Source organism: Aquarana catesbeiana, linkage group LG03, assembly GCF_042186555.1.
Source record: "Aquarana catesbeiana isolate 2022-GZ linkage group LG03, ASM4218655v1, whole genome shotgun sequence".
NCBI classification, from domain to species: Eukaryota; Metazoa; Chordata; class Amphibia; order Anura; family Ranidae; genus Aquarana; species Aquarana catesbeiana.
This window is the reverse complement of record NC_133326.1, coordinates 720779724-720804277: the sequence shown is the minus strand read 5'-3', so window position 1 is coordinate 720804277 and position 24554 is coordinate 720779724. Positions and strand designations below refer to the sequence as shown.

The 24554-nt window shown below is 46.5% G+C and overlaps 1 protein-coding gene across 1 annotated transcript; it reads right to left on the bottom strand.

Moving 5' to 3' along the window:
- Positions 1-1097: 1097 nt before the first annotated feature.
- Positions 1098-22904, bottom strand: LOC141134371 (uncharacterized). Its single transcript, XM_073623938.1, has 3 exons — positions 21337-22904; positions 14905-14957; positions 1098-3581 (listed from the first exon to the last, which is right to left on the bottom strand). The coding sequence occupies exons 1-3, from the start codon at positions 22902-22904 to the stop codon at positions 2005-2007; spliced, it is 3198 nt and encodes a 1065-aa protein (XP_073480039.1). The 3' UTR covers positions 1098-2004.
- Positions 22905-24554: the final 1650 nt, after the last annotated feature.

The window sequence follows — 24554 nt, the reverse complement described above, 5'->3', positions numbered from 1 at the left end:
TGTGAAGGCTTACCGGAAACAGGGGACTTAAAGGGACATATACCTCTTAAGTCATGCAGGCTTGTGGTGATATTCACCGTTTAAAGTGGAAACAATCACAGATCCAGGTCACCACCATCACAATTCTGGGTCTGAACATACAGGTCATCAGCAAGTTCACAGTAAAACATTCGGATGAAGGTCACATGGAGGGAAGGAGGACCAAAGGGAATCCACGTACTCACATGATGAAACCAAAAATTAAGGAAAAGTTCCACATAGTGTGATATCATTTAAAAAATAGATTTTAATAAAAAGAGGGTAAACAGGAACCACTGACATTTCAAATGCAGATAAAAGGGCTCTTACAGAGACATGGATTAACGCCACGATGTTGGCAGGACTCGACCCGACGCGTTCCGTCTGCTTAGGCGTCATCTGGGGTTTACACACACATGAACTTGAATGGCATCCCAGTCTTAGTCTGTAGGGTTCAATATTGAGTTGGCCACTCTTTGTAGCTATAACAGCTTCAACTCTTCTGGGAAGGCCGTCCACAAGGTTTAGGAGTGTGTCTATGTGGGCCAACTCAATATTGAACCCTACAGTCTAAGACTGGGATGCCATTAAAGTTCATGTGTGTGTATAGGCAGGCGTCCCAAAACTTTTGATAATATAGTGTTGTATGTGACCAAAACATTAATGTATGTCCTATCCCAATATGACACCAACCTTCTTCTAGAATTACTCTACCAATTAAAGCAGTATAATGAACCTGAAAAACAAAAATGGCATATATTGCAGCTTATCAATCATTAGATGTGGCGGCTGCATTCATTTTCTTTTATTTTTAGGCTTTTTTCCCTGTTTTCACCTGGTGATCTGGGCAGTAACAAACCTCCTGTATTAGAGCACCCCAATTATTCATAAAAATGTACATAAACTTATTTCAAAATGAAATCAAACTTGAGTAGAAACACCAGCCCCCTGCCCGGAACCCTCGCCACGTGTGGAAGCAGTGGTCTCCCTGCAGAGATCTGACACACTCTCTGTTGAGTCAAATCTAGATCTCTCCAATTCGTAAAGCTCATACTTCCTGTTAATTGGCTGTGACTAGTTGTGACTCAGCAATGGGCATGTTGGACCTCTGCAGAGAGACAGCTGCTTCTACACAGAGAGCAAGGGTTCTTCTTTGAAGCATTTTGGCAGGGCGAAGGCTTTTCTACTTAGGCTGTGGCTGCTTTCTGAAAAAAAAAAAAAAAAAAAACAACTTTGCACAGTTTTTGGTTTGAAACCCTTGGAATGTATTTATCAGATTTAACCTGTTGGTGCCGTCAGTATGCAGCTGTGCCGAGAGTACGTGCCCAGTGCCGGCACATTTCTGGTGGCAATGATCATAAGCCCCGCCCCACCTCCTGCCACCCTAAACCCCTTAAAGGGCTGGGAGGCGCCGGCGCCAAGGGGTTAAGCTGAAAGTTCTATTGGGATTTAATAACATCACAGAGTTCAAGAACTCTGATTGGATTAAGATGAGACATTAATAAAAACATGTTCTGGTGTAAATTTCCAGGGGGCGACATAGAGCACTGCAGAGCTCAGACCCCCCGACCCTGTATAGAGGAGATAGATGACAGACGTTTCCGTTTTGTTCTCTTTTCTCACTCTAACCCTAAACTTTATCTCCCCTCCTCCACATTTCTGGGGGTTCAGTCCTCCTGAGAGGGGTACACCCGGTCACACAATAATGTTACTTTGTACATCAACAAACCAAAAAAAAATCTCACATCTACAGTATAAACTGACTTTTTCTATTCTACTCATTTATTTCCTCTATTACATTGCAGATCAGCATGATTTTGTAGCACGGCCTCCTATTTCTGTAACCCTGCACCCTGATTTGTACTGTACCCCAAACTACAATAAAAGAGACACTGACTGGAGTCCCCACCATCTGCCCCATTGGATGAATATTTAACAAATCTGACCCTCCCTTACTATGATGTCATCAGTCTCTGGGCGGAGCTCTCATATCTCCAGTTTCCCCCCACAGATCTTTATACAACCTCTATATACCCATATCCCAGCATGGAGGGGCTCAGTGAAGGTGGTGGTGAAGGTGTGGAGATGTCGGATCGGGTCACACAGATCATAAAAGGAGATCCGCCCGGCCTCATAATCCAGATATATCCTGACTCTGTTACTGGAGAGATTGGTGGGTAAGGGGATCTTATTACTGTCATGTATCACCTCATACTGATTACCAGACCTGTCCAAACCCCAGGACTTCTTATTCTTTCCAATCACTGAATGCCATCCTTCCCTCTCTATACTGGGGTAACACATCCCGACTCTCCATATATCTGATCCCCCGACATCCACTTCCCAGTAATGTCTCCCTGAGGAGAAACTCCGACTGCTCAACACCTGAGAACAATACTGAAATCTCTCTGGTGTTTCTGGACGATTCTGTTTTCTATATGACCAGGATACAGTTGTCCTGTCATCTGATATCTGTAGATTATTATGAGCTGTGTTTACATCCAATAATATGTCTGCAGCTCCCTGTATATAGAAGTATACATTTACCTCTGTTATTATATCAGATAAACCTGTGTGTAAGACCCCCGCCACATCCAGACCCCCTCCATCATGGAGGAGTTCCTCATGTCTCTCTCTGTCCTCATTATCTCCATCCTCAGTATCACACAAGTCACCTGTGTCTGATTCCTGTAAGACAGTCAGTGGATCCGTCATGTTACACAGCTCCTCAATGTGACGCAACTTCCTGGACAGCTCCTCCTTCTTTATTTCCAGATCCCGGATGGAGATGGAGATCCGCTCTGCCCTCCCGGAGATTTCCCTCAGGACTCTCTTCTCCAGGTCTTCCAGACGTCTCCTGAGATCTATAAACAGGACAGTGACTCTCTCGGTGTCACCAGCTGCTTCTTCTTCTACTTTCCTCCTGTGTTCCTGCAGACTCTGGACTCTTTCCTCCGTCTCCTCTCTCTTTGTCAGAAGTTTCTGCAGAACATTCCTCAGTGTCTCCTTCTTCTTCTCAGAAGCCTCATCCAGTGACTTCATCTTATGTCCTGTGTGTTCTCCAATCACACAAAACTTACAGACACAGGTATTATCCTCAGTGCAGTAATACTCCAGGATCTTCTTATGGACGGAGCATTTCCTGCTCTCCATGGACAAGGTGGGGTCACATAAGATGTGTTCTGGGGACTTTTTGTGGACTCTTAGGTGTTTATCACACAGAGAAACCTCACAGAGCAGACAGGATCTAACAGCAGGTACAGGAGAGTCCACACAGTAAGTACAGAAGACCCCGGACTCCTCCCGATCTGGCTGAGCAGACAGGAAATTCTCCACTATGTTACGTAGTGTTATGTTCCTCTGCAGTGCAGGCCGATCCGGAAACTTCTCTCTGCATTCAGGACAGGAATATCCTCCAGACCCCTCCTGTGTATCCAGCACACGATCAATACAATCCCGGCAGAAGTTGTGCCCACATCTCAGGTTTACAGGATCTGTATAAATGTCCAGACAGAAGGAACATTCCAACTCAGCTCTCAGATCACCAGACGCCATCGCTGACAGTAGATGAGGAATTGAAATTTAATTCTCTGACACCGAGGAAAAATGCAGTTGGGAGGGTCACGTCCTCTACACAGGGTGAGGCTGGGCTGTGACTTGTACTGTATTCATAGGATTAGTTATATGAAGGGACACAGATAATAAAAACATCTCCTGTAGGACAATGTTCATCTCCTGGGAATATAACAGACATTTTTGTATTTATACAATATACTGCTATCTGGATGATATATAAAGATTACAAGCATTTAAAAAAAAACAACTTTGTTGCCGATTCCTTTTATTTTTGTTCTGAAGAAAAAGCTGTGTGTTCCACCATGTCCTTTCCAGACTGATTCCTGAGTGGGGGGGTCGGCACTCATTATAACCACCTGGTGCGATTTCAGTATTCTATTGAGGACAGTTGCTGTGTTTGCATACCTTTGGAAAAATTCAACCCTTTGAAAGATATCCACCAAAAACAAACGGGGTGCCTAATACTGTACTTGTGTGCAAATGTGAGATATTCAGTGAGCCAATCACACCGGCAGGAAATGACATTTCTGGGGGTGTTCTGTACACCAGGTTTCCATAGTACATTGAATATTTGCTGTGTAAAATACAAATACTCCAGTGGATATAGTGCCAATATGGGGCAGATAGACACAAGTTGTAGGATAGAAACGGTATCTAGCAATGTGCAGAGGGTTCATCCAGAATTTGTAGCCACACCCCTTTAGCACCTGATGGGTTTTATATATGTATAAGATATTGGGATCTGAGCACAGGTATGAAGGGGAGGAAAGATGAGAGATGGTGGTGGAACTCAGATTGTGACTGATACTCTGACTACACCACGTGGTGGGTGGGGGGGCCTAGCACACCCTTACACCATGAGCACCAGTGCCCGGGGCCCGGCAGGAACTGCAGTCATGAGCAAAGTTCATCATTAAGGCTTAGAGATGAGCTGACTTTAAATTGACACACTCACTATTTATAGAATTCATCTGGGCCCCTCAAACGACCACGATTAAGAAGGACACCCTCTCATCGGTCCTACCTCACGCATTTGCGCTAACCTTTTCTCCTGGGCCGCTATCTCGTCTATGAACTCGCTTCTAGCCCCGATTTTGGGCAACCCACAATTTACGCCTGGACTTTGCGATGGGATTTTTCAGAATCTGATCAGATCAGGTCATTATGAAGCCTCACACTCCCGGACCATGGGTAGATGGGTGTCCATAACGAATCTTAGAGACCCTGTGGGTCCCTTTTGCCTAGATTTTTTGAGAGCGCTTCAGCTAAGCCATTTCTTGAAATTTTTACCACACCCTAGAGACCCTAGCCAACCGCTCACAATCTTTGAGGATTGCTGCTCAGAGACTGGACCTTTACCACATACACTCTCACTCGTATACAAGCTGCTGATCACACCTCCAGATGATTTCCAACCCCCATGCTTGATCGGGTGGGAACGGGAGTTAGATGGTCACTTTAACCCAAACCAGAGCCTCCACATCCTCTGCTTCATACACAAATCTTCCAACTGCACAAAAGAACAGGAGACCAATTTTAAAATCATGTCGCGATGCTATAGAACCCCGGGACACCTACATAAATAATTCCCCTTGATTTCTGACCTTTGCTGGCGATGCCAGAGTGAGCGAGGAAGTCTTCTACATATTTTCTGGTCATGCCCTAAACTGGCAGACTTCTGGAGGAAAATATGTCAAATTAGGCAAAAGTTTACGGAACGATCTATTCCAAACGACCTGGCCTTTTTCCTCCTACATGCTTCGGAGACCCCTGCGAAAATGTATAAAAAATCCGCCGCCTTCTTGACGCTGCCAAGGCATGTATTCCCCTTCTCTAGAAATCACCCCACCCACCGACCATTGACCTATGGCTTAGAAAAGTCATGGACATAAACAAAATGGAAGACCTTATCCTTACTGCCAGACATCAGAGAGAACAATATTCCAAAACCTGGACCCTGTGGAACCTATTTGTGTTCTCGGGCGAGGGTCAATCCCTCCTGGGAAATGATACAGAAGCCTGACTTTCAAGGCCCCTCTCCTTATGAATATTCTTTTTAAATTGACTTTGTGTGATGCCCGCACCGAACCGGGGGATACTCTGTAGACTCATGTTCATGACCTCCCCCCTCCTTTCCCTCTATCCCTGACTCATACCCTCTCTAATTTTCCTAACCTATACTTTTGCTTTTTTCTTCTTCTTTTCTATTTCTCTCCACATTCTGAAAATCAGGAAAATCATTAGAGGCGAGACCCATGGGACAACTCACCATCTTATATTACATGCTGTCAGAATTGCTCTGATGGGGTAGTGGAATATATGCCGTACTGGGTCTGGTGACTTTAGAAACCAGGACAGTACGAGGAGATATGCTCCCAGGTAATACATCTGTTCGGTGATATTTTTTAAACCCCACCCCCTCCCATTGAGATATGTATACTGTTGTGACATGTTATACCGTTTATATTCATACATACAAAATCCACTGATTATTGTGTAAATGTCACTGGCAGGGAAGGAGTTAACACTAGGGGGCAATCAAGGGGTTAAATGTGTTCCCTCAGTGTGTTCTAACTGTGAGGGGATAGGACTGACTAGAGGAGGAGACATATTGCTGTTCCTACTTAGTAGGAACAAACAATATGTCTCTTCTCTCCTGATAAAACAGGGATTTCTGTGTTTACACTCACAAATCCCTGTTTCTGCTCTCATGCACACAATTGCGGGTGGCCGGCGGTGATCGCGCCCACCAGCCAGGCGCATCGGGTTCCCCGCCATGCAGCGGGCGCACGCGTGCCTGCTATCGTCCTTGAAGGGACAGATGTATGGAGATTCGCGGGAACGAACCACTTTGCCGCCGTATAGCGTTGTAAGCCGGTTGGTAAGTGGTTAACAAATGAAAATTAAATGATATTGTGAGGCAGAGACGTTTACCCTCATGAACTTCTGGTTTCCACAGAGCTCCATCCGCTTCCAGCAAGCAAGTGTCTCAAGTCCGTAGCGTGCTTTGCTTAGCAGCAGTTAGCAGGCTGTGCAGCCAGCATTACAGGCCTCCGAGTGCTCAGACGACCGTCCAGAGCAGCTCTGTGTATTACAGGCCTCACAATGAGAGTCCCACTCCTGACGATGACCGTCCAGAGCAGAAAGCACACTGAGTGTGTACATTATAATTACAGGCCTCCCCTCAGACCACCGTCCGTCCAGAGCACTGTGTGCATTACAGGCCTCCTCTGACCACCGGCATCCAGAGCACTGTGTGCATTACAGGCCTCTCCTCAGACCTGAGACCACCATCCATCACTGTACAGCATTATAGGCCTCTCAGAGTCAGACCACCATCCAGAGCACTGTGTATTACAGGCCTCCCCTCAGACCACCATCCAGAGCACTGTGCAGCATTACAGGCAGTGGCAGCTGGTGCTCAAAATATTTGGGGGGGGCGCAAACCAACTAAAAAATTCTGAAAAATACTGAAACAAAAACATCAAATGCAGCCACCCTGCCATTAATTGCAGCCACCGTGCCCTTTAAAATGCAGCCACTGTGCCCATCATATGCAGCCACTGTGCCCATCATATGCAGCCACTGTGCCCCGTCAAATGCAGCCACTGTACCCTCAATTACTGCCACTGTGCCCATCAAATGCAGCCACTGTGCCCAACATATAACTAAAACAACTGCAGATGACTAAAATGGGACTAAAACTAAAATGGCATTTTAGTCAAAAGACTATAATTAAAACTAAATCAAAAATCAATGCCAAAATTAACACTGCTCTTCATGTACCGTACCTATTGGTCAGGATGAGAGCTTCCATAATGTTTGTCTACTCCCGGTTGTCCTGGGAGATGGACCGCTAGGGAGGGAGGCCCCCCTCTCACTACCAGAAGATACCCCACCTAACCGAGGTACCACACCTCCACTGGTTGCTTGTGACTCTACATTGTGAACTTGGTTGCCTTTAGTGACAGCCTTATTCTTCCTTCTTGTGCTTGCTTGACACTGTAATACCGTGCACTTCACACCTCATATGTGCTTTAAACAGGGCCATGTTCTTTGTATACACCAGCCCCATTATGCTCCCCTTTATATGACTTCAGACCAGGCTTAAGGACAAGTTTAACAGTCTTTACTAATCTCTATATTGCAAACGAGATAACAAAACAAAGTGCAAAGGTTTCTTTTCATGACCACTACTAACTATCAGATGGCCCAGGCATACAATTTCAGAATGATAGTCCATAATTGGTGGCATGGTCTATAGCTGGTGGCATGGTCCATGTCTGGTGGCATCCCGGGATCCACAGTATCAGTGGTCCTCCTCTAGGAGCGGAATCAGCAGCAACAACAAAACAACGGGATGTGCGGGTAACCAGAGCAAACCCTCCCAAGCTCGAGGCTTCAGCCTTCCCCCAAATTTATACCTCAAATGGGCCGTCCAAAGTTCAAAAGTCCATAAACTGGTACAAAGAGTTTAACCCTCATCCAACCCAGTCTGAACTGGTACCTGTCTAACTAGTTTTCAAACAGCTTACACTTGCCCCTTATTTTTTGCAAGTCATCCTGGCTAAACAACACATCACACTTCCATAATGTACAAAACCATGTTGGAACATCAAAAATAACACATGCAGCAAAACAGCAATAAATATAGTTATAACAGGAACAGATAAATGCAAAGAGTTCACAGTTCAGAAATAATAGTATGGGTCCGGAAGAAGGACCCTCTCTCCCGTAATTGGGTGTCTCCCATCGACTTGGTGTACAACCGGGTATGCATAGTGCTGCATAACCAGCTCGACCCGGTCAATGTAAATATGATGCCCAATGTTCCATTCTTGATATATCTAACTTTGATAAATTTGTTCTTCTACAGGAATTCTTGGAGGTGTTCCTGTAGTCTTAACTTTTCCCAGAGAAACCTGCCCTTCTTTAATTGCGAGACCAACTGCTCAGGGACATACGGGAAGGTGCATGTGTGCTTCAAATAGTCTTTGCAACTTGGCCAGCAGAGTTAGCTTGCCACCCAGGGGAACTGCGCCTTCCAGGAGGTAAGAGTCATCGGGATGGCATGGCCTTCCCTGAGGCCAGGTGCGTGCATTGGGTGGTTCTAGGATTTCCTCCGGGAACCACAGCTGTGGAATGACAGCCTCTGGGGAGGACGGACATTCGCCCTCATTGCTGACAATGCCACCCGGATTGGTTTGATCAGTTTGGAACACCAAGGAAGCTGGAAAAGAGTGCTGTGGTACAGGGTTTGTACAGGAACTCCTTTATAGAGCCAAGAGGGCTGAAGCATAAGCCTGAGCAGCGGTGCTGCTCGAGAGCCAGGTGGCTTGGTATTTTTCATTTATTACTACATTACTGCTGTGAAGTTGAAACCCCTGCGTGGGAATTCTGGGTGGACATTTTCTTTCTTTAATAAAAGTGGGCCTACAAGCCCTTAAAACGGCATATCTGGTGTGGACTCCGCTCACTGGTATGCTCTACACTAAGCTAAACAGTCCCCAATGTTACAATATATAATTGTATATAGGGATGAGCCAAACCCCCCCCCCCCCCCCCGGTTCAGTCGCAGCAGAACATGCGAACAGCCAAAAAATTAGTTTGAACATGCGAACACCGTTAGTCTATGGGACACGAACATGAATAATCAAAAGTGCTAATTTTAAAGGTTGATATGCAAGTTATTGCCATAAAAAGTGTTTGGGGACCCGGGTCCTGCCCCAGGGGACATGTATCAATGCAAAAAAAGTTTTAAAAACTAACGTTTTTTCCGGAGCAGTGATTTTAATAATGCTTAAAGTGAAACAATAAAAGTTAAATATTCCTTTAGATTTCGTACCTGGGGGGTGTCTATAGTATGCCTGTAAAGTGGCACATGTTTCCCGTGTTTAGAACAGTCCGAGAGCAAAAGAACATTTCTAAAGGAAAAAAAGTCATTTAAAAGTACTCGCAGATATAATGAATTGTCGGTCCCAGTAATACACATAAACGTCATTGAAAAAAAACAGCATGGGATCCCCCCACATTCCATTACCAGGCTCTTTGGATCTAGTAAGAATATTAAGGGAACCCAGAACCAAAATTTAAACAAAAATTCCATACCAAGCCCTTCAGGTCTCGTATGGATATTAGACCCTTATCCGAGCATGCAACCTGGCAGGCCGCAGGAAAAGAGGGAGGGACGAGAGAGCGCCCCCCCCTCCTGAACCGTACCAGGCACATGCCCTCAACATGGGGAGGAAGTCCCCATGTTGATGGGGACAAGGGCCTCATCCCCACAACCCTTGCCCGGTGGTTGTGGGGGTGTGCGGGTGGGGGGCTTATTGGAATCTGGAATCCCTCTTTAACAAGGGGACCTCCAGATCCCAGCCCCCCATGTGAATTGGCAATGGGGTACAACTGTACCCCTATCATTTCACAAAAAAAGTGTCAAAAATGTTAAAAAAGACAATAGCCAGTTTTTGACAATTTCTTTATAAATGTCTTCTTCTTTCCCTGCTTCTTCTGCCATCTTCTTCTGGTCTTCCTCCGGTCCTCTGCTTCTTCCTCCGGTCTTCTCCTCTGGCATCTTCCTCTGACTTCTTCTTCCCCGCTTCGTCCTCCGGACGATCCGCCACAATGGGAGTCTCCCGCTGTGTGACGCTTCTGTTCTTGTGACAGCTCTTATATAACTGAGGGCGGGGCCACCCGGTGGCCCCTCCCCCTCTGATGCACGGGGACTTCCCTATGGCTTCCCCCCTGGTGTCAGAGCGGGGCGGGGTCACCCGTTTAAGACACACAGTCTTTTTTTATGTGCACATAGGTGTGTACTGTAGGCTATGATTTATGGCCTAACACAGCTGGCAGGCAAGTTGCATTTTTCAAAAGGGCCAAAACAGTGACCTACAGGGGATTGTAAAATGTAGATTTTTGTGCCCAGACTTGAAAAGAATAGTAAAAGACTCAAAGGGGGCTGTTTGCAATTTGGTAAGGAGGCAGTCATTCTTTCTTACATTCTTTCCCCATGAGATGAGAGCACAGGTCTAGATTATAATACACATTATTGAATGCATGGAAGCTACTGAGGTGCATATTATGTTGCATTGTAGAGTCTCTATGGTTGCTAATATATGCTGGGAGGGATGGGACTCTGAAGGCTGCTGTTCATTGTAATATTTGTCATCTGTTGCAAGTATCTGAAGTGTTGGACTCAACAAATGTACCTCTCTGGAAGAACTGGGTTGCTGCGAAAATGACTCGCATTATATAAATAATTAATGAATAATCATCATCCTCTTACTTCTACATCACTACACCACCTATCAGTGCCCATCAGTGCAGCCTATCAGTGCAGCTTCATCAGTGGAGAAAAATTACCTGTTTGCTAAATTTTATAACAAACTATGAAAAATTTTTTTTTTTTCACAATTTTCAGTGTTTTTTTGTTCCTTTAGTAAAAAATAAATTAATACAGTGGTGATAAATACTACCAAAATTAAGCTCTATTTGTGTGAAAAAAATGATAAAAATGTTGTTTGGGTACAGTGTTGTATGACCGCACAATTGTCATTCAAAGAGTGACAGTGCTGAAAGCTGAAAGTTGGCCTGGGCAGGAAGGGGGTGAAAGTACCCGGCAGACAAGAGGTTAATCGCAATTCTGTTTCCATCTTTCTACATTGAAATGTAAGAGCACTGTTGGATTTAGCCGCTATGTATTTCTTATTACCTGTTCTCAATTATGCATTGTTCTAATGCTTTTGCATACATTTAATAAAAACTTATTGAAAGAAAAAAAAAAACACTGTTGCTGATTTATTTTATTTTTTTGTTGCAAAGAAAAAGCTGTGTTTTCCACCATGTCCTTTCCAGATTAATTCCTGAATGGGAGGAGTGGGTACTAGTTAGGGTTGCACCAATACCAATACTAGTATCTGTATCGGTGCTGATATTGAGCATTTGTAGGAGTACTTGTACCTGAAAATGCTCCGAAGCCTTGACCCGATACCTGGACACTCAGGGGTGATCGGTGTGGCGGTGGGGAGAGTTACAAGCACCAATCTCTCTGTATAGATTTCCATAAAGCAGCTGACAGCCGCTTCTCCACCTTTTACTCCTGCGGCCTGATTTATTGAAATCTATACAGGGAGATCGGTGCTTGTAACTCTCCCCACTGCCGCACCCATTGCCCCTGACTATCCTCTGTGTCCTCCTCCATGTCCCCTCTCTCTGCTCCTCCGGTCCCCCTCCATGTCCTCCCTGCTCCTCTGGTCCCCCTCCATGTCCTCCCTGCTCCTCTGGTCCCCCTCCATGTCCTCCCTGCTCCTCCAGTCCCCCACCATGTCCTCCCTGCTCCTCCAGTCCCCCACCATGTCCTCGCTACTCCTCCTTTCCCTTGCCATGTCCTCCCTGCACCTCTGGTCCCCCGCCATGTCCTCCCTGCTCCTCTGGTCCCCCACCATGTCCTCCCTGCTCCTCCGGTCCCCCGCCATGTCCTCCCTGCTCCCCCACCATGTTCTCCCTGCTCCTCCAGTCCCCCATCATGTCCTTCCTGCTCTCCTGATCCCCCCCATGTCCTCCCTGCTCCCCTGATCCCCCGCCATGTCCTCCCTGCTCCTCCGGTCTCCCGCCATGTTCTCCCTGCTTCTCCGGTCCCCCGCCATGTCCTCCATGCTCCTCTGGTTCCCCTCTGTCTCGGATCTGGAAGGATGGAGAGCAGAAGAAGGAGCTGGTAAATCAGCAGAGTCCCTCCCTACACTAGGTGCCCCCAGTAGAGTCCCTCCTTACATCAGGTGCTCCCTGCAGAGTCCTTCCCTACACCAGGTGCCCCCAGCAGAGTCCCTCCCTACACCAGGTGTCCCCAGCAGAGTCCCCCCTTACATCAGGTGCCCCCAGCAGAATCCCTCCCTACACCAGGTGCCCCCAGCAGAGTCCCTCCCTACACCAGGTGTCCCCAGCAGATACCCTCCTTACATCAGGTGTCCCCAGCGGAGTCCCTCCTTACATCAGATGTCCCCAGCGGAGTGCATTGGCTCTGCCTCTCGTCGGATAATCATGCATGGTTTGAACTCTGCCGCCATTACAGAAAACCAGCTCTCGTGTAACAGGTCACTCACCCAGGAGAGGAAATAAGAGGCGGAGCCTGGGTGGCTGCCAAAAGAAATAGAGCTGTTGCCTACCCCCCACCCCGCAGCCTTTCCCACAACAATTCACAGACCGGCAGCAGCCTGGGGGGGCGGGGGGTTGGCAGCAGCTCCATTTCTATTGGCAGCCACCTGGGCTCAGGGCCGGATTTGCCACAAGGCCACCGAGGCCAGGCCTCGGGGTGGCAGTGGTGCAGGGGCGGCGCCGCTCCTGCGGTGATTTCGCAGCCGCCCCCCCCCCTTCAGGCTGCCCGTTGAGTCGATTAAGGGCACCGGTGCCCTTAGAAATGATGGCCGCGAGCCGCCCACTACTGCGCATGCGCCGTTCCGAAGCCGGCCGGGCTCGGGAAAGCTCGTACATGCTCGGCTGGCCGGCGCATGCACAGTAGCGTGATTACGCTGCCCGGCGCCATTTTTGAAAAGATCAAGGAGTAATGTCAGCGGTGCGGCGGCGGGGGAGGGAGATGACATCTCTCATTGCCCGCACCGCTAATCCACCCTCCTCCATCTGGTGGCAGCCAGGCAGCGTGACAAGTGACATCTCCATAGGGTGGCAGTGTGGCAAGTGACATCTCCATAGGGTGGCAGTGTGGCAAGTGACATCTCCATAGGGTGGCAGTGTGGCAAGTGACATCTCCATAGTGTGGCAAGTGACATATCCATCTGGTGGCAGCGTGGCAAGTGACATCTCCATCTGGTGGCAGGCAGGCAGTGTGGCAAGTGACATCTCCATCTGGTGGCAGGCAGGCAGTGTGGCAAGTGACATCTCCATCTGGTGGCAGGCAGCGTGGCAAGTTACATCCCCATCTGGTGGCAGGCAGCGTGGCACGTGACATCTTAATCTGGTGGCAGGCAGCATGGCTAGTGACATCCCCATCTGGTGGCAGACATAGTGGCAAGTGACATCCCCATCTGGTGGCAGACATAGTGGCAAGTGACATCCCCATCTGGTGGCAGACATAGTGGCAAGTGACATCCCCATCTGGTGGCAGACATAGTGGCAAGTGACATCCCCATCTGGTGGCAGGCAGTGTGGCAAGTGACATCTCCATCTGGTGGCAGGCAGCGTGGCTAGTGACATCTCAATCTGGTGGCAGGCAGCGTGGCAAGTGACATCTCCATCTGGTGGCAGCGTGGCAAGTGACATCTCCATCCGGTGGCAGCGTGGCAAGTGACATCTCCATCCGGTGGCAGCGTGGCAAGTGACATCTCCATCTGGTGGCAGCGTGGCAAGTGACATCTCCATCTGGTGGCAACGTGGCAAGTGACATCTCCATCTGGTGGCAGCGTGGCAAGTGACATCTCCATCCGGTGGCAGCGTGGCAAGTGACATCTCCATCCGGTGGCAGCGTGGCAAGTGACATCTCCATCCGGTGGCAGCGTGGCAAGTGACATCTCCATCTGGTGGCAGCGTGGCAAGTGACATCTCCATCTGGTGGCAACGTGGCAAGTGACATCTCCATCTGGTGGCAGCGTGGCAAGTGACATCTCCATCTGGTGGCAGCGTGGCAAGTGACATCCCCATCTGGTGGCAGCGTGGCAAGTGACATCCCCATCTGGTGGCAGCGTGGCAAGTGATATCTCCATCTGGTGGCAGCGTGGCAAGTGACATCCCCATCTGGTGGCAGCGTGGCAAGTGACATCCCCATCTGGTGGCAGGCATAGTGGCAAGTGACACGCTCAGGGCTCCCAATGATTCTGCATTATGGTGAGTTGAACTATTTCAGTTTATATTACAATGTAATGATAGAAATAATGTGTTTCATTCATCCTGACACCATAACAACCATGGTGCCGGAGATGATTGAAGCACTAACACCAGCCATTGCCCTGAAAAATTGCCCGCAAAAAATCCTTACCCCTCGCGCGCTTACCCTAAAGTATTTTTAGTCTGTACAATTAAAGTCAGTTATTTTCAGTGTTCTCGTGTGTGGAGATATGTTTTTAACTGATCTATTGTAGCAATCATCGATAAAGGACAAGAATGGTGGTGTGTGTGTGTGAGTGTGGGGGGGGGCGGCATTGAAGGACCCGGCCTTGGGGCGGCAAAGGGAGTAAATCCGGGCCTGCCTGGGCTCCACCTCTTGTTTCCTCCCCTGGGTGAGTGACCTTTTACATAAAAGCTCAGCTGGTCTTCTATAAAATGGGGGGCGGCAGAGACAATTCACCAGTGCCAGCCACGGACCTCTAGCAGCGTTGGAGAAAAATCGGGAAAACACAGATTTCCCGGGACATTTCCTGTGATACAGTAAGACCGGGACTAAGGTCTAAATACAGTTAGCAACTATAAATGGAGAGGAGCCTCTGTCTCCTGTCCATTCATTTTCAGTGCAGCTTTGGCTGCAGAGAAAGGGACTGGGGAATCTGTGTCCTCAATCCCTTTCCCTGTCTCAAAGGGGAGATGTCAGGGGTCTGTTTAGACCCCTAATATCTCAGCAAAGCCCCCCCCCCCCCAACAGGGTTGATAAAAAAAAAATAATAATTATAATAATAATAAAAAAAATTGTAATAAGTATTTAACCACTTCCCGCCCGGCCTATAACAGATTGACGACCGGAAAGTGGTTCTGTTATCCTGACTGGGCATCATATGACGTCAAGCAGGATAACATACTGGCGCGCGACCAATCACAGCTGAGCATCACGTGAACCAGGAAGTGCCGCTAAACGGCATTTCTGGGTTCGCGCTGACAGGGAGAGCCGATCGGCAGCTCTCCCTGTCAGAGGGGGTGTCTGTGCTGATAATCAGCACACTGATTATCAGCACAGCCCCATCAAATGTACCAATAAGCTGCCAATTGGTGCCAATTCAGTGCCCCATCATAACCCCCTGCCAGTGACCAATAAAGTGCCAATCAGTGCCCACCACAGTGCAAATCAGTGCCCACCATAGTGCCAATCAGTGTCCATCACAGTGCCAATCAGTGTCCATCACAGTGCCAATCAGTGTCCAGCATTAACACCTGTCAGTACCTGCCCAATCAGTGCTGCCCATCAGTGCCATCTATTAGTGTCCATCAATGTCACCTGTCAGTGCCAATCAGTGCCGCCTATCAGTGCCAATCAGTGCCGCCTGTCAGTGCCCATCAATGCCGCCTGTCAGTGCCCATCAATGCCGCCTGTCAGTGCCCATCAGTGCTGCATATCAGTGCCACCTATCAGTGCCCATCAGTGCCGACTCATCAGTGCCCATCAGTGCCGACTCATCAGTGCCCGTCAGTGAAAGAGAAAACAAAATTTTATAACAGAAACAAAGAAAAAACTTTTTTTTTTTTTAAATGTCAGTCTTTTTTAGTTTGTTTAGCAAAAAATAAAAACTGCAGAGGTGATCAAATACCACCAAAAGAAAGCTCTATTTGTGGGAACAAAATGATAAAAATTTAGTTTGGGTACAGTGTTGTATGACCGCGCAATTGTCATTCAAAGTGCGACAGCACTGAAAGCTCAAAATTGTCCTTGGCAGGAAGGGGCGAAAGTGCCTGGTATTGAAGTGGTTAAAAGGTAAAAATGTAAATAAAAAAATAAAAACACTGGCACGTCCCCTCCCCTCTCCCCCCACCCCAAAAAATGAAAAGAAAGCATTGCAAAAAAAAAGAACAAAAAATATGTAAATTGTAAAAAATAAAATTGTAAAAAAAAAAAATAAAAAACTACTGACACAGTCCACTGTCACATGACATAAAAAAAAGTATCGTTAATCGATATCCGCGAGTACTTGAAAAAAAAGTATTGGTACTTGTACTCTTAAAAAAGTGGTATCGGTGCAACCCTAGTACTAATTATAACCACCTGGTGCAATTTAAGTATTCTATTGAGGACAGTTGCTGTGTTTGCATCCTTTTGGAAATATTTAACCCTTTGAAAGTATTCCAACCAAAAAGAAGGGGGTGCCTAATAATGTACTTGTGTGCAAATGTGAGATATTCAGTGAGCCAATCACAGCGGCAGGAAATGACATTTCTGGGGGTGTTCTGTACACCAGGTTTCCATAGTGCATTGAATATTTGCTGTGTAAAATACAAATACTCCAGTGGATATAGTGCCAATATGGGGCAGATAGACACAAGTTGTAGGATAGAAACGGTATCTAGCAATGTGCAGAGGGCTCATCCAGAATTTGTAGCCACACCCCTTTAGCACCTGATGGGTTTTATATATGTATAAGATATTGGGATCTGAGCACAGGTATGAAGGGGAGGAAAGACGAGAAATCCATACCGGAATCAAACATGGAATTGTTTTCTTTTTCCTTTTTTTTTTTAATCAAACATTAACAAAAAAATACATTCACAAAGAAAAATATGATAAAGGTTAAATTGTCTGCAAATGACATGACATAAATAAAGGCCAATTCACATATGTCCTATATTTCTGCATTATTCTTTTAGACCAGAGGTCCCCAACTCCGGTGCCAGTCTGTGGCCTGTTGGGGCCGCACCACGCGGGGCGGAGGGGGGGGCAGTGGGTAGACTGAGCCAGCACAACTTGCAATGCCACCTTCCAACCACCGGAGGGTGCCCGCTCCCCTTCTCCCAGCACCAGTACTCCCTCCCCTCTCTGGTCACCTTGGGAAGAAGAGGAGCAGAGATGAGGAGAAAGGGGAGGAGAGCCGGGCCAGGGAAAGGCTCCTCACCATCATAGAGCACTGGTAAGACCTGTGAGCTGACTTCAGGCAACACGGCTGCATACCCCAACCCCCCTGAAGTGACAGGCTGCCCCCCATTCTGTCTTCCAGGAACCTGGTCCCTGGTGCCGGGGAGGTTGGGGACCGCTGATTTACACCATTGAGAGTTTCTTGTGATTTTTTTATTTTTTTTTATTTTCAAAACAAAAAAGTGAAAAAATTATAAATGATAGAAAATGATACAGAAAAAGAGGAAATGATTGATTGTGTGTGGAGAGCCCCATAAACATTTGGGTATGCACTGAAGATCAATCTGGATATATGCAGCTATAAGACATCGAACAAGCCACACACTTTTCCTTACAGACAGGCCTGTGATTGGATAAAACCTTACTTACACCCCCTCCCTTAATACATACACTATATTGCCAAAAGTATTGGGACGCCTGCCTTTACACACACATGAACTTTAATGGCCCAAAAAGAAAATGCAGCGCTTACATATACAGTTGAAAAATAATGATAATATATGTGTGACCAAATATAACACAATATGAGTGTAAAAACACAAGTGGGATATAAAAACAAAAAATGAATGAATAAATAGTGTCCACCAATGTGAAAAAAAGTGTACAAAACAGGAGGGGAAGGGTTGAGTGAAAAAGTCCCGGTGTCAATAGACGCGGTCAGTAAGTTGACATCACAGGAGGCATCAGTGGGAACATGACAGAAAGGGGATCTTGTGAGAGGAACCACCACCAATTGTGTGAAGGCTTACCGGAAACAGTGGACTTAAAGGGACATATACCTCTTAAGTCATGCAGGCTTGTGGTGATATTCACCGTTTAAAGTGGAAACAATCACAGATCCAGGTCACCACCATCACAATTCTGGGTCTGAACAGTACTGGTCATTGGCAAGTTCACAGTAAAAGATTCGGATGAAGTTCATATGGAGGGAAGGAGGACCAAAGGGTATCCACGTACTCACACCATGAAACCAAAAATTAAAGAAAGGTTCCACATAGTGTGATATCACTTAAAAATAGATTTTACTAAAAAGAGGGTAAACAGGAACACTCACATTTCAAATGTAGATAAAAGGGCTCCTACAGAGACATGGATTAGCGCAATGATGTTGGCACTGGCAGGACTCGATCCGACGCGTTTTGTCTGCTTAGACATCATCTGGGGTTTACACACACATGAACTTTAATAGCATCCCAGTCTTAGTCCGTAGGGTTCAATATTGCGTTGGCCCACTCTTTGTAGCTATAATAGATTCAACTCTTCTGGGAAGGCCGTCCACAAGGTTTAGGAGTGTGTCTATGGGAATGTTTGACCATTCTTCCAGAAGCCCATTTGTGAGGTCAGGCACTGATGTTGGATAGGAAGGCCTGGCTCGCTCTAGCTGATCCCTAAAGTTTTCTATCGGGTTGGGGTCAGGACTCTGCACAGGCCAGTCAAGTTCCTCCACACCAAACTCACTCATCCACATTATATAGCTAAAAGTATTGGGCCACCCCTCCAAATTATTTGGTGGAGGGGGGATTATGGTGTGGGGTTGTTTTTCACATTTTAGGGCTTGGCCCCTTAGTTCCAGTAAAGGGAACTCTTAAGGCGTCAGCATAACAAGACATTTTGGACAATTTCATGCTCCCAACTTTGTGGGAACAGTTTGGGGATGGCCCCTTCCTGTTCCAACATGACTGTGCACCAGTACACAAAGCAAGGTCCATAAAGACATGGATGAGTGAGTTTGGGTTGGAGGAACTTGACTGGCCTGCACAGAGCCATGACCTCAACCCGATAGAACACCTTTGGGATGAATTAAAGCAGAGACTTCTCATCCACATCAGTGCCTGACCTCACAAATGCACTTCTGGAAGAATGGTCAAACATTCCCATAGATACTCTCCTAAACCTTGTGGACGGCCTTCCCAGAAGAGTTGAAGCTGTTATAGCTGCAAAGGGTGGGCCAACTCAATATTGAACCCTACAGTCTAAGACTGGGATGCCATTAAAGTTCATGTGTGTAAAGGCAGGCGTCCCAAAACTTTTGGTAATATAGTGTAGTATGTGACCAAAACATTAATGTATGTCCTATCCCAATATGACACCAACCTTCTACTAGAATTACTCTACCAATTAAAGTGGTATAATAAACCCGAAATCAAAAATGGCATATATTGCAGCTTACCAATCATTAGACGTGGCGGCTGCATTTGGCATTTTTTACGCTTTTTTCCCTCTTTTTTTTCACCTGGTGATCTGGCCAGTAACAAACCTCCTGTATTAAAGTGCCCCAATTATTCATAAAAATGTACATAAAATTATTTCAAAATGAAATCAAACTTGAGTAGAAACACCAGCCCCCTGCGCGGAACCCTTGCCATGTGTGGAAGCAGTGGTCTCTCTGCAGAGATCTGACACACCCTCTGTTGAGTCAAATCTAGATCTCTCCAATTCGTAAAGCTCATACTCCCTGTTAATTGGCTGTGACTAGTTGTGACTCAGAAATGGGCAGGTTGGACCTCTGCAGAGAGACAGCTGCTTCCACACAGAGAGCAAGGGTTCTTCTTTGAAGCATTTTGGAAAGGCGAAGGCTTTTTTTACTTAGGCTGTGGCTGCTTTCTAAAAAAAAAAAAAAAAAAAAAACAACTTTGCACAGTTTTTGGTTTGAAGCCCTTGGAATGTATTTATCAGATTTAACCTGTTGGTGCCGACAGTATGGAAATATGCCGCCTCTCAGAGGGTGAGCCTTGGTACTGAGCGGCTGCATATTTGTGTGCAATATGGCAAATACAGCTGTGCCGAGAGCGCGCCCAGTGCCGGCACATTTCTGGTGGCAAACAGAAAGCTGCGATCGGGAGCTTTCCAATCCTGTGTCCCCCGTGACAGCCAATCACAGCGGTCCCAGGATTATAAGCCCCGCCCCACCTCCTGCCACCCTAAACCCCTTAATGGGCTGGGAGGAGTTGGCGCCAAGGGGTTAAGCTGAAATTTCTATTGGGATTTAATGACATCACAGAGTACAAGAACTCTGATTGTATTAAGATGAGTCATTAATAAAAACATGTTCTGGTGTAAATTTCCAGGGGGCGACATAGAGCACTGCAGAGCTCAGACCCCCCAACCCTGTATAGAGGAGATAGATGACAGACGTTTCCGTTTTGTTCTCTTTTCTCACTCTAATGCCCCGTACACATGATCGGACATTGATCGGACATTCCGACAACAAAATCCATTGGATTTTTACAGACGGATGTTGGCTCAAACTTATCTTGCATACACACAGTCACACAAAGTTGTTGGAAAATCCGATCGTTCTAAACGCGGTGACGTAAAACACGTACGTCGGGACTATAAACGGGGCAGTGGCCAATAGCTTTCATCTCTTTATTTATTCTGAGCATGCGTGGCACTTTGTGCGTCGGATTTGTGTACACACGATCGGAATTTCCGACAACAGATTTTGTTGTCGGAAAATTTTATATCCTGCTCTCAAACTTTGTGTGTCGGAAATTCCGATGGAAAATGTGTGATGGAGCCCACACACGGTCGGAATTTCCGACAACAAGGTCCTATCACACATTTTCCATTGGAAAATCCAACCGTGTGTATAGGGCATAACCCTAAACTTTATCTCCCCTCCCCCACATTTCTGGGGGTTCAGTCCTCCTGAGAGGGGTACACCCGGTCACACAATAATGTTACTTTGTACATCAACAAACCAAAAAAAAATCTCACACCTACAGTATAAACTGACTTTTTCTATTCTACTCATTTATTTCCTCTATTACATTGCAGATCAGCATGATTTTGTAGCACGGCCTCCTATTTCTGTAACCCTGCACCCTGATTTGTACTGTACCCCAAACTACAATAAAAGAGACACTGACTGGAGTCCCCACCATCTGCCCCATTGGATGAATATTTAACCGATCTGACCCTCCCTTACTATGATGTCATCAGTCTCAGGGCGGAGCTCTCACATCTCCCGTTTCCCCCCACAGATCTTTATACAACCTCCCCATACACCTAACCCAGCATGGAGGGGCTCAGTGAAGGTGGTGGTGAAGGTGTGGAGATGTCGGATCGGGTCACACAGATCATAAAAGGAGATCCGCCCGGCCTCATAATCCAGATCTATCCTGACTCTGTTACTGGAGAGATTGGTGGGTAAGGGGATCGATTTACTGTCATGTATCACCAAATACTGATTACAATTCCTGTACAATCCCCAGGACTTCTTATTACTTCCAATCCTTGACTGCAGTCCTCTCCTCTCTATACTGGGGTAAGACATCCCGACTCTCCATCTATCTGATCCCCCGACATCCACTTCCCAGTAATGTCTCCCTGAGGAGAAACTCCGACTGCTCAACACCTGAGGATAATTCTGATATCTCTCTGGTGTTTCTGGATGATTCTGGTTTATATCTGACTTGGATACAGTTTTCCTGTCATCTGATATCTGTAGATCATTATGAGCTGTGTTTACATCCAGTAATATGTCTGCAGCTCCCTGTATATAGGAGTATACATTTACCTCTGTTATTATATCAGATAAACCTGTGTGTAAGACCCCCGCCACATCCAGACGCCCTCCATCATGGAGGAGTTCCTCATGTCTCTCTCTGTCCTCATTATCTCCATCCTCAGTATCACACAAGTCACCTGTGTCTGATTCCTGTAAGACAGTCAGTGGATCCGTCATGTTACACAGCTCCTCAATGTGACGCATCTTCCTGGACAGCTCCTCCTTCTTTATTTCCAGATCCCGGATAGAGATGGAGATCCGCTCTGCCCTCCCGGAGATGTCCCTCAGGACTCTCTTCTCCAGGTCTTCCAGACGTCTCCTGAGATCTCTAAACAGGGCAGTGACTCTCTCGGTGTCACCAGGTGCTTCTTCTTCTACTTTCCTCCTGTGTTCCTGCAGACTCTGGACTCTTTCCTCCGTCTCCTCTCTCTTTATCAGAAGTTTCTGCAGAACATTCCTCAGTGTCTCCTTCTTCTTCTCAGAAGCCTCATCCAGTGACTCCATCTCATGTCCTTTATGTTCTCCAATCAGACAGCAGGACACACACACGTATGTATGATCTTTACTGCAGAAATACTTCAAAACTTCCTTATGGACGGAGCATTTCCTGCTCTCCATGGACAAGGTGGGGTCACATACGACGTGTTCTGGGGACTTTTTGTGGACTCTTAGGTGTTTATCACACAGAGAAACCTCACAGTGCAGACAGGATCTAACAGCAGGTACAGGAGAGTCCACACAGTAAGTACAGAAGACCCCGGACTCCTCCCGATCTGGCTGAGTAGACAGGAAATTCTCCACTATGTTACGTAGTGTTATGTTCCTCTTAAGTGCAGGCCGATCCTGAGACTTCTCTCTGCATTCAGGACAGGAATATCCTCCAGACCCCTCCTGTGTATCCAGCACACGATCAATACAGACCCGGCAGAAGTTGTGTCCACATCTTAGGTTTACGGGATCGTTATAAATGTTCAGACAGATGGAACATTTCAACTCAGCTCTCAGATCACCAGACGCCATCGCTGACAGCAGATGAGGAATTGAAACTAAAATCTCTGACACCGGGGAAGAATGCAGTTGGGAGGGTCACGTCCTCTACACAGGGTAATGCTGGGCTGTGACTTGTACTGTATTCATAGAAATAGTTACATGGAGGGACACAGATAATAAAAACATCTCATGTAGGACAATGTTCATCTCCTGGGAATATAAAAGACATTTTTGTATTTATACAATATACTGCATACAGATAGTTTGTTACCAGTCAGCGTACCTCTGTTACCTCCCTCCCAGTACCAGAATAAAACCTGCCCAACACCTAGTGCGGGTCTTATGTGTGTCCTATGTTGACTCTTCATCAGTGTTAATTTCATAAACATTTTCGACAAAAAATTTTAGTCAGCGCCATTTTTGTAAAGTGACGAAAACAAAAAACAAAAAGTACACCACATTTTCATCCACTGACAAAAACTTTGATGAAAATCAATTACATTTTCATTAACCACTTACAGACCGGAAGATTTGGCTGCTCAATGACCAGGCCATTTTTTTGCGATACGGCGCTGTGTCGCTTTAACTGACAATTGCGCAGTTGTGCGACGCTGTACCCAAACAAAATTGATGTCCTTTTTTTACCCACAAACAGAGCTTTCTTTTGGTGCTCTTTGATCACCTCTGCAGTTTTTATTTTTTGCGCTATAAACAAAAAAAAAGGCAAATTTGAAAAAAAAAACAATATTTTTTACTTTTTGTTATAATAAATTTCCCCAAAATTGTTTTTAAAAAACAAATTTCTTCATCAGTTTAGGCCGATACGTATTCTTCTACATATTTTTGCTAAAAAAAAATTCGCAATAAGCGTATATTGATCGCTTTGCGTAAAAGTTGTCGCGTCTACAAACTAGGGAAAAGATTTATGGCATTTTTTGGCATTTTTATTATTATTATTTTTTGACTAGTAATGGCGGTGATCTGAGATTTTTAGTAGTACTGCGACACTGCGGCGGACAAATCAGACACTTTTGACACATTTTTGGGGCCATTGACATTTATACAGCAATCGGAGCATTAAAAATGCACGGATTACTGTGTAAATGTCACTGGCAGGGAAGAGGTTAACACTAGGGGGCGATCAAGGGGTTAAATGTGTGTTCCCTCAGTGTGTTCTAACTGTGGGGGGATAGGACTGACTAGAGGAGGAGACATATCGTTGTTCCTACTTAGTAGGAACAAACAATATGTCTCATCGCTCCTTTCAGAACATGGATTTGTGTGTTTACAACACAAATCCCCGTTCTTGCTCTCGTGCACACGATCACACATGGACGGCGGCAATCGCGCCCACCGGCCATGCACTTTGGGTTCCCCATCGTGCAGCGCGCGTGCGCCTGCTATCACCCTTAAAGGGACAGATTAGGGATGAGCTTCGTGTTCGAGTCGAACCCATGTTCGACTCGAACATCGGCTGTTCGGTCGTTCCCCGAATTGCGAACGATATGGGCCGTTCGCGCCAAATTCGTGTGGCGCGTCACGGCCCATAATTCACTGCGGCATCGCAGTGCATTGCTTGCTGATGATTGGCCAAGCATGCACTATGACCCGCATGCTTGGCCAATCACAGCGCCGCCTTAACAGAGAGCCGTAATTGGCCAAAGCCAAGGAGGCTTTGGC

Bases quoted from the DNA above. Each gene is read 5' to 3' on its own strand.
- LOC141134371 (XM_073623938.1), bottom strand. From the start codon at position 22,904: ATGGCGTCTGGTGATCTGAGAGCTGAGTTGAAATGTTCCATCTGTCTG. The intron at 14,958-21,336 runs GTGAGAGCTCCG...ACTGTATCACAG, and splicing joins TGTGGGGGGAAACGGGAGAT to GAAATGTCCCGGGAAATCTG. The intron at 3,582-14,904 runs GTCCGTGGCTGG...TTCCTCATCTAC, and splicing joins TTTCTCCAACGCTGCTAGAG to TGTCAGCGATGGCGTCTGGT.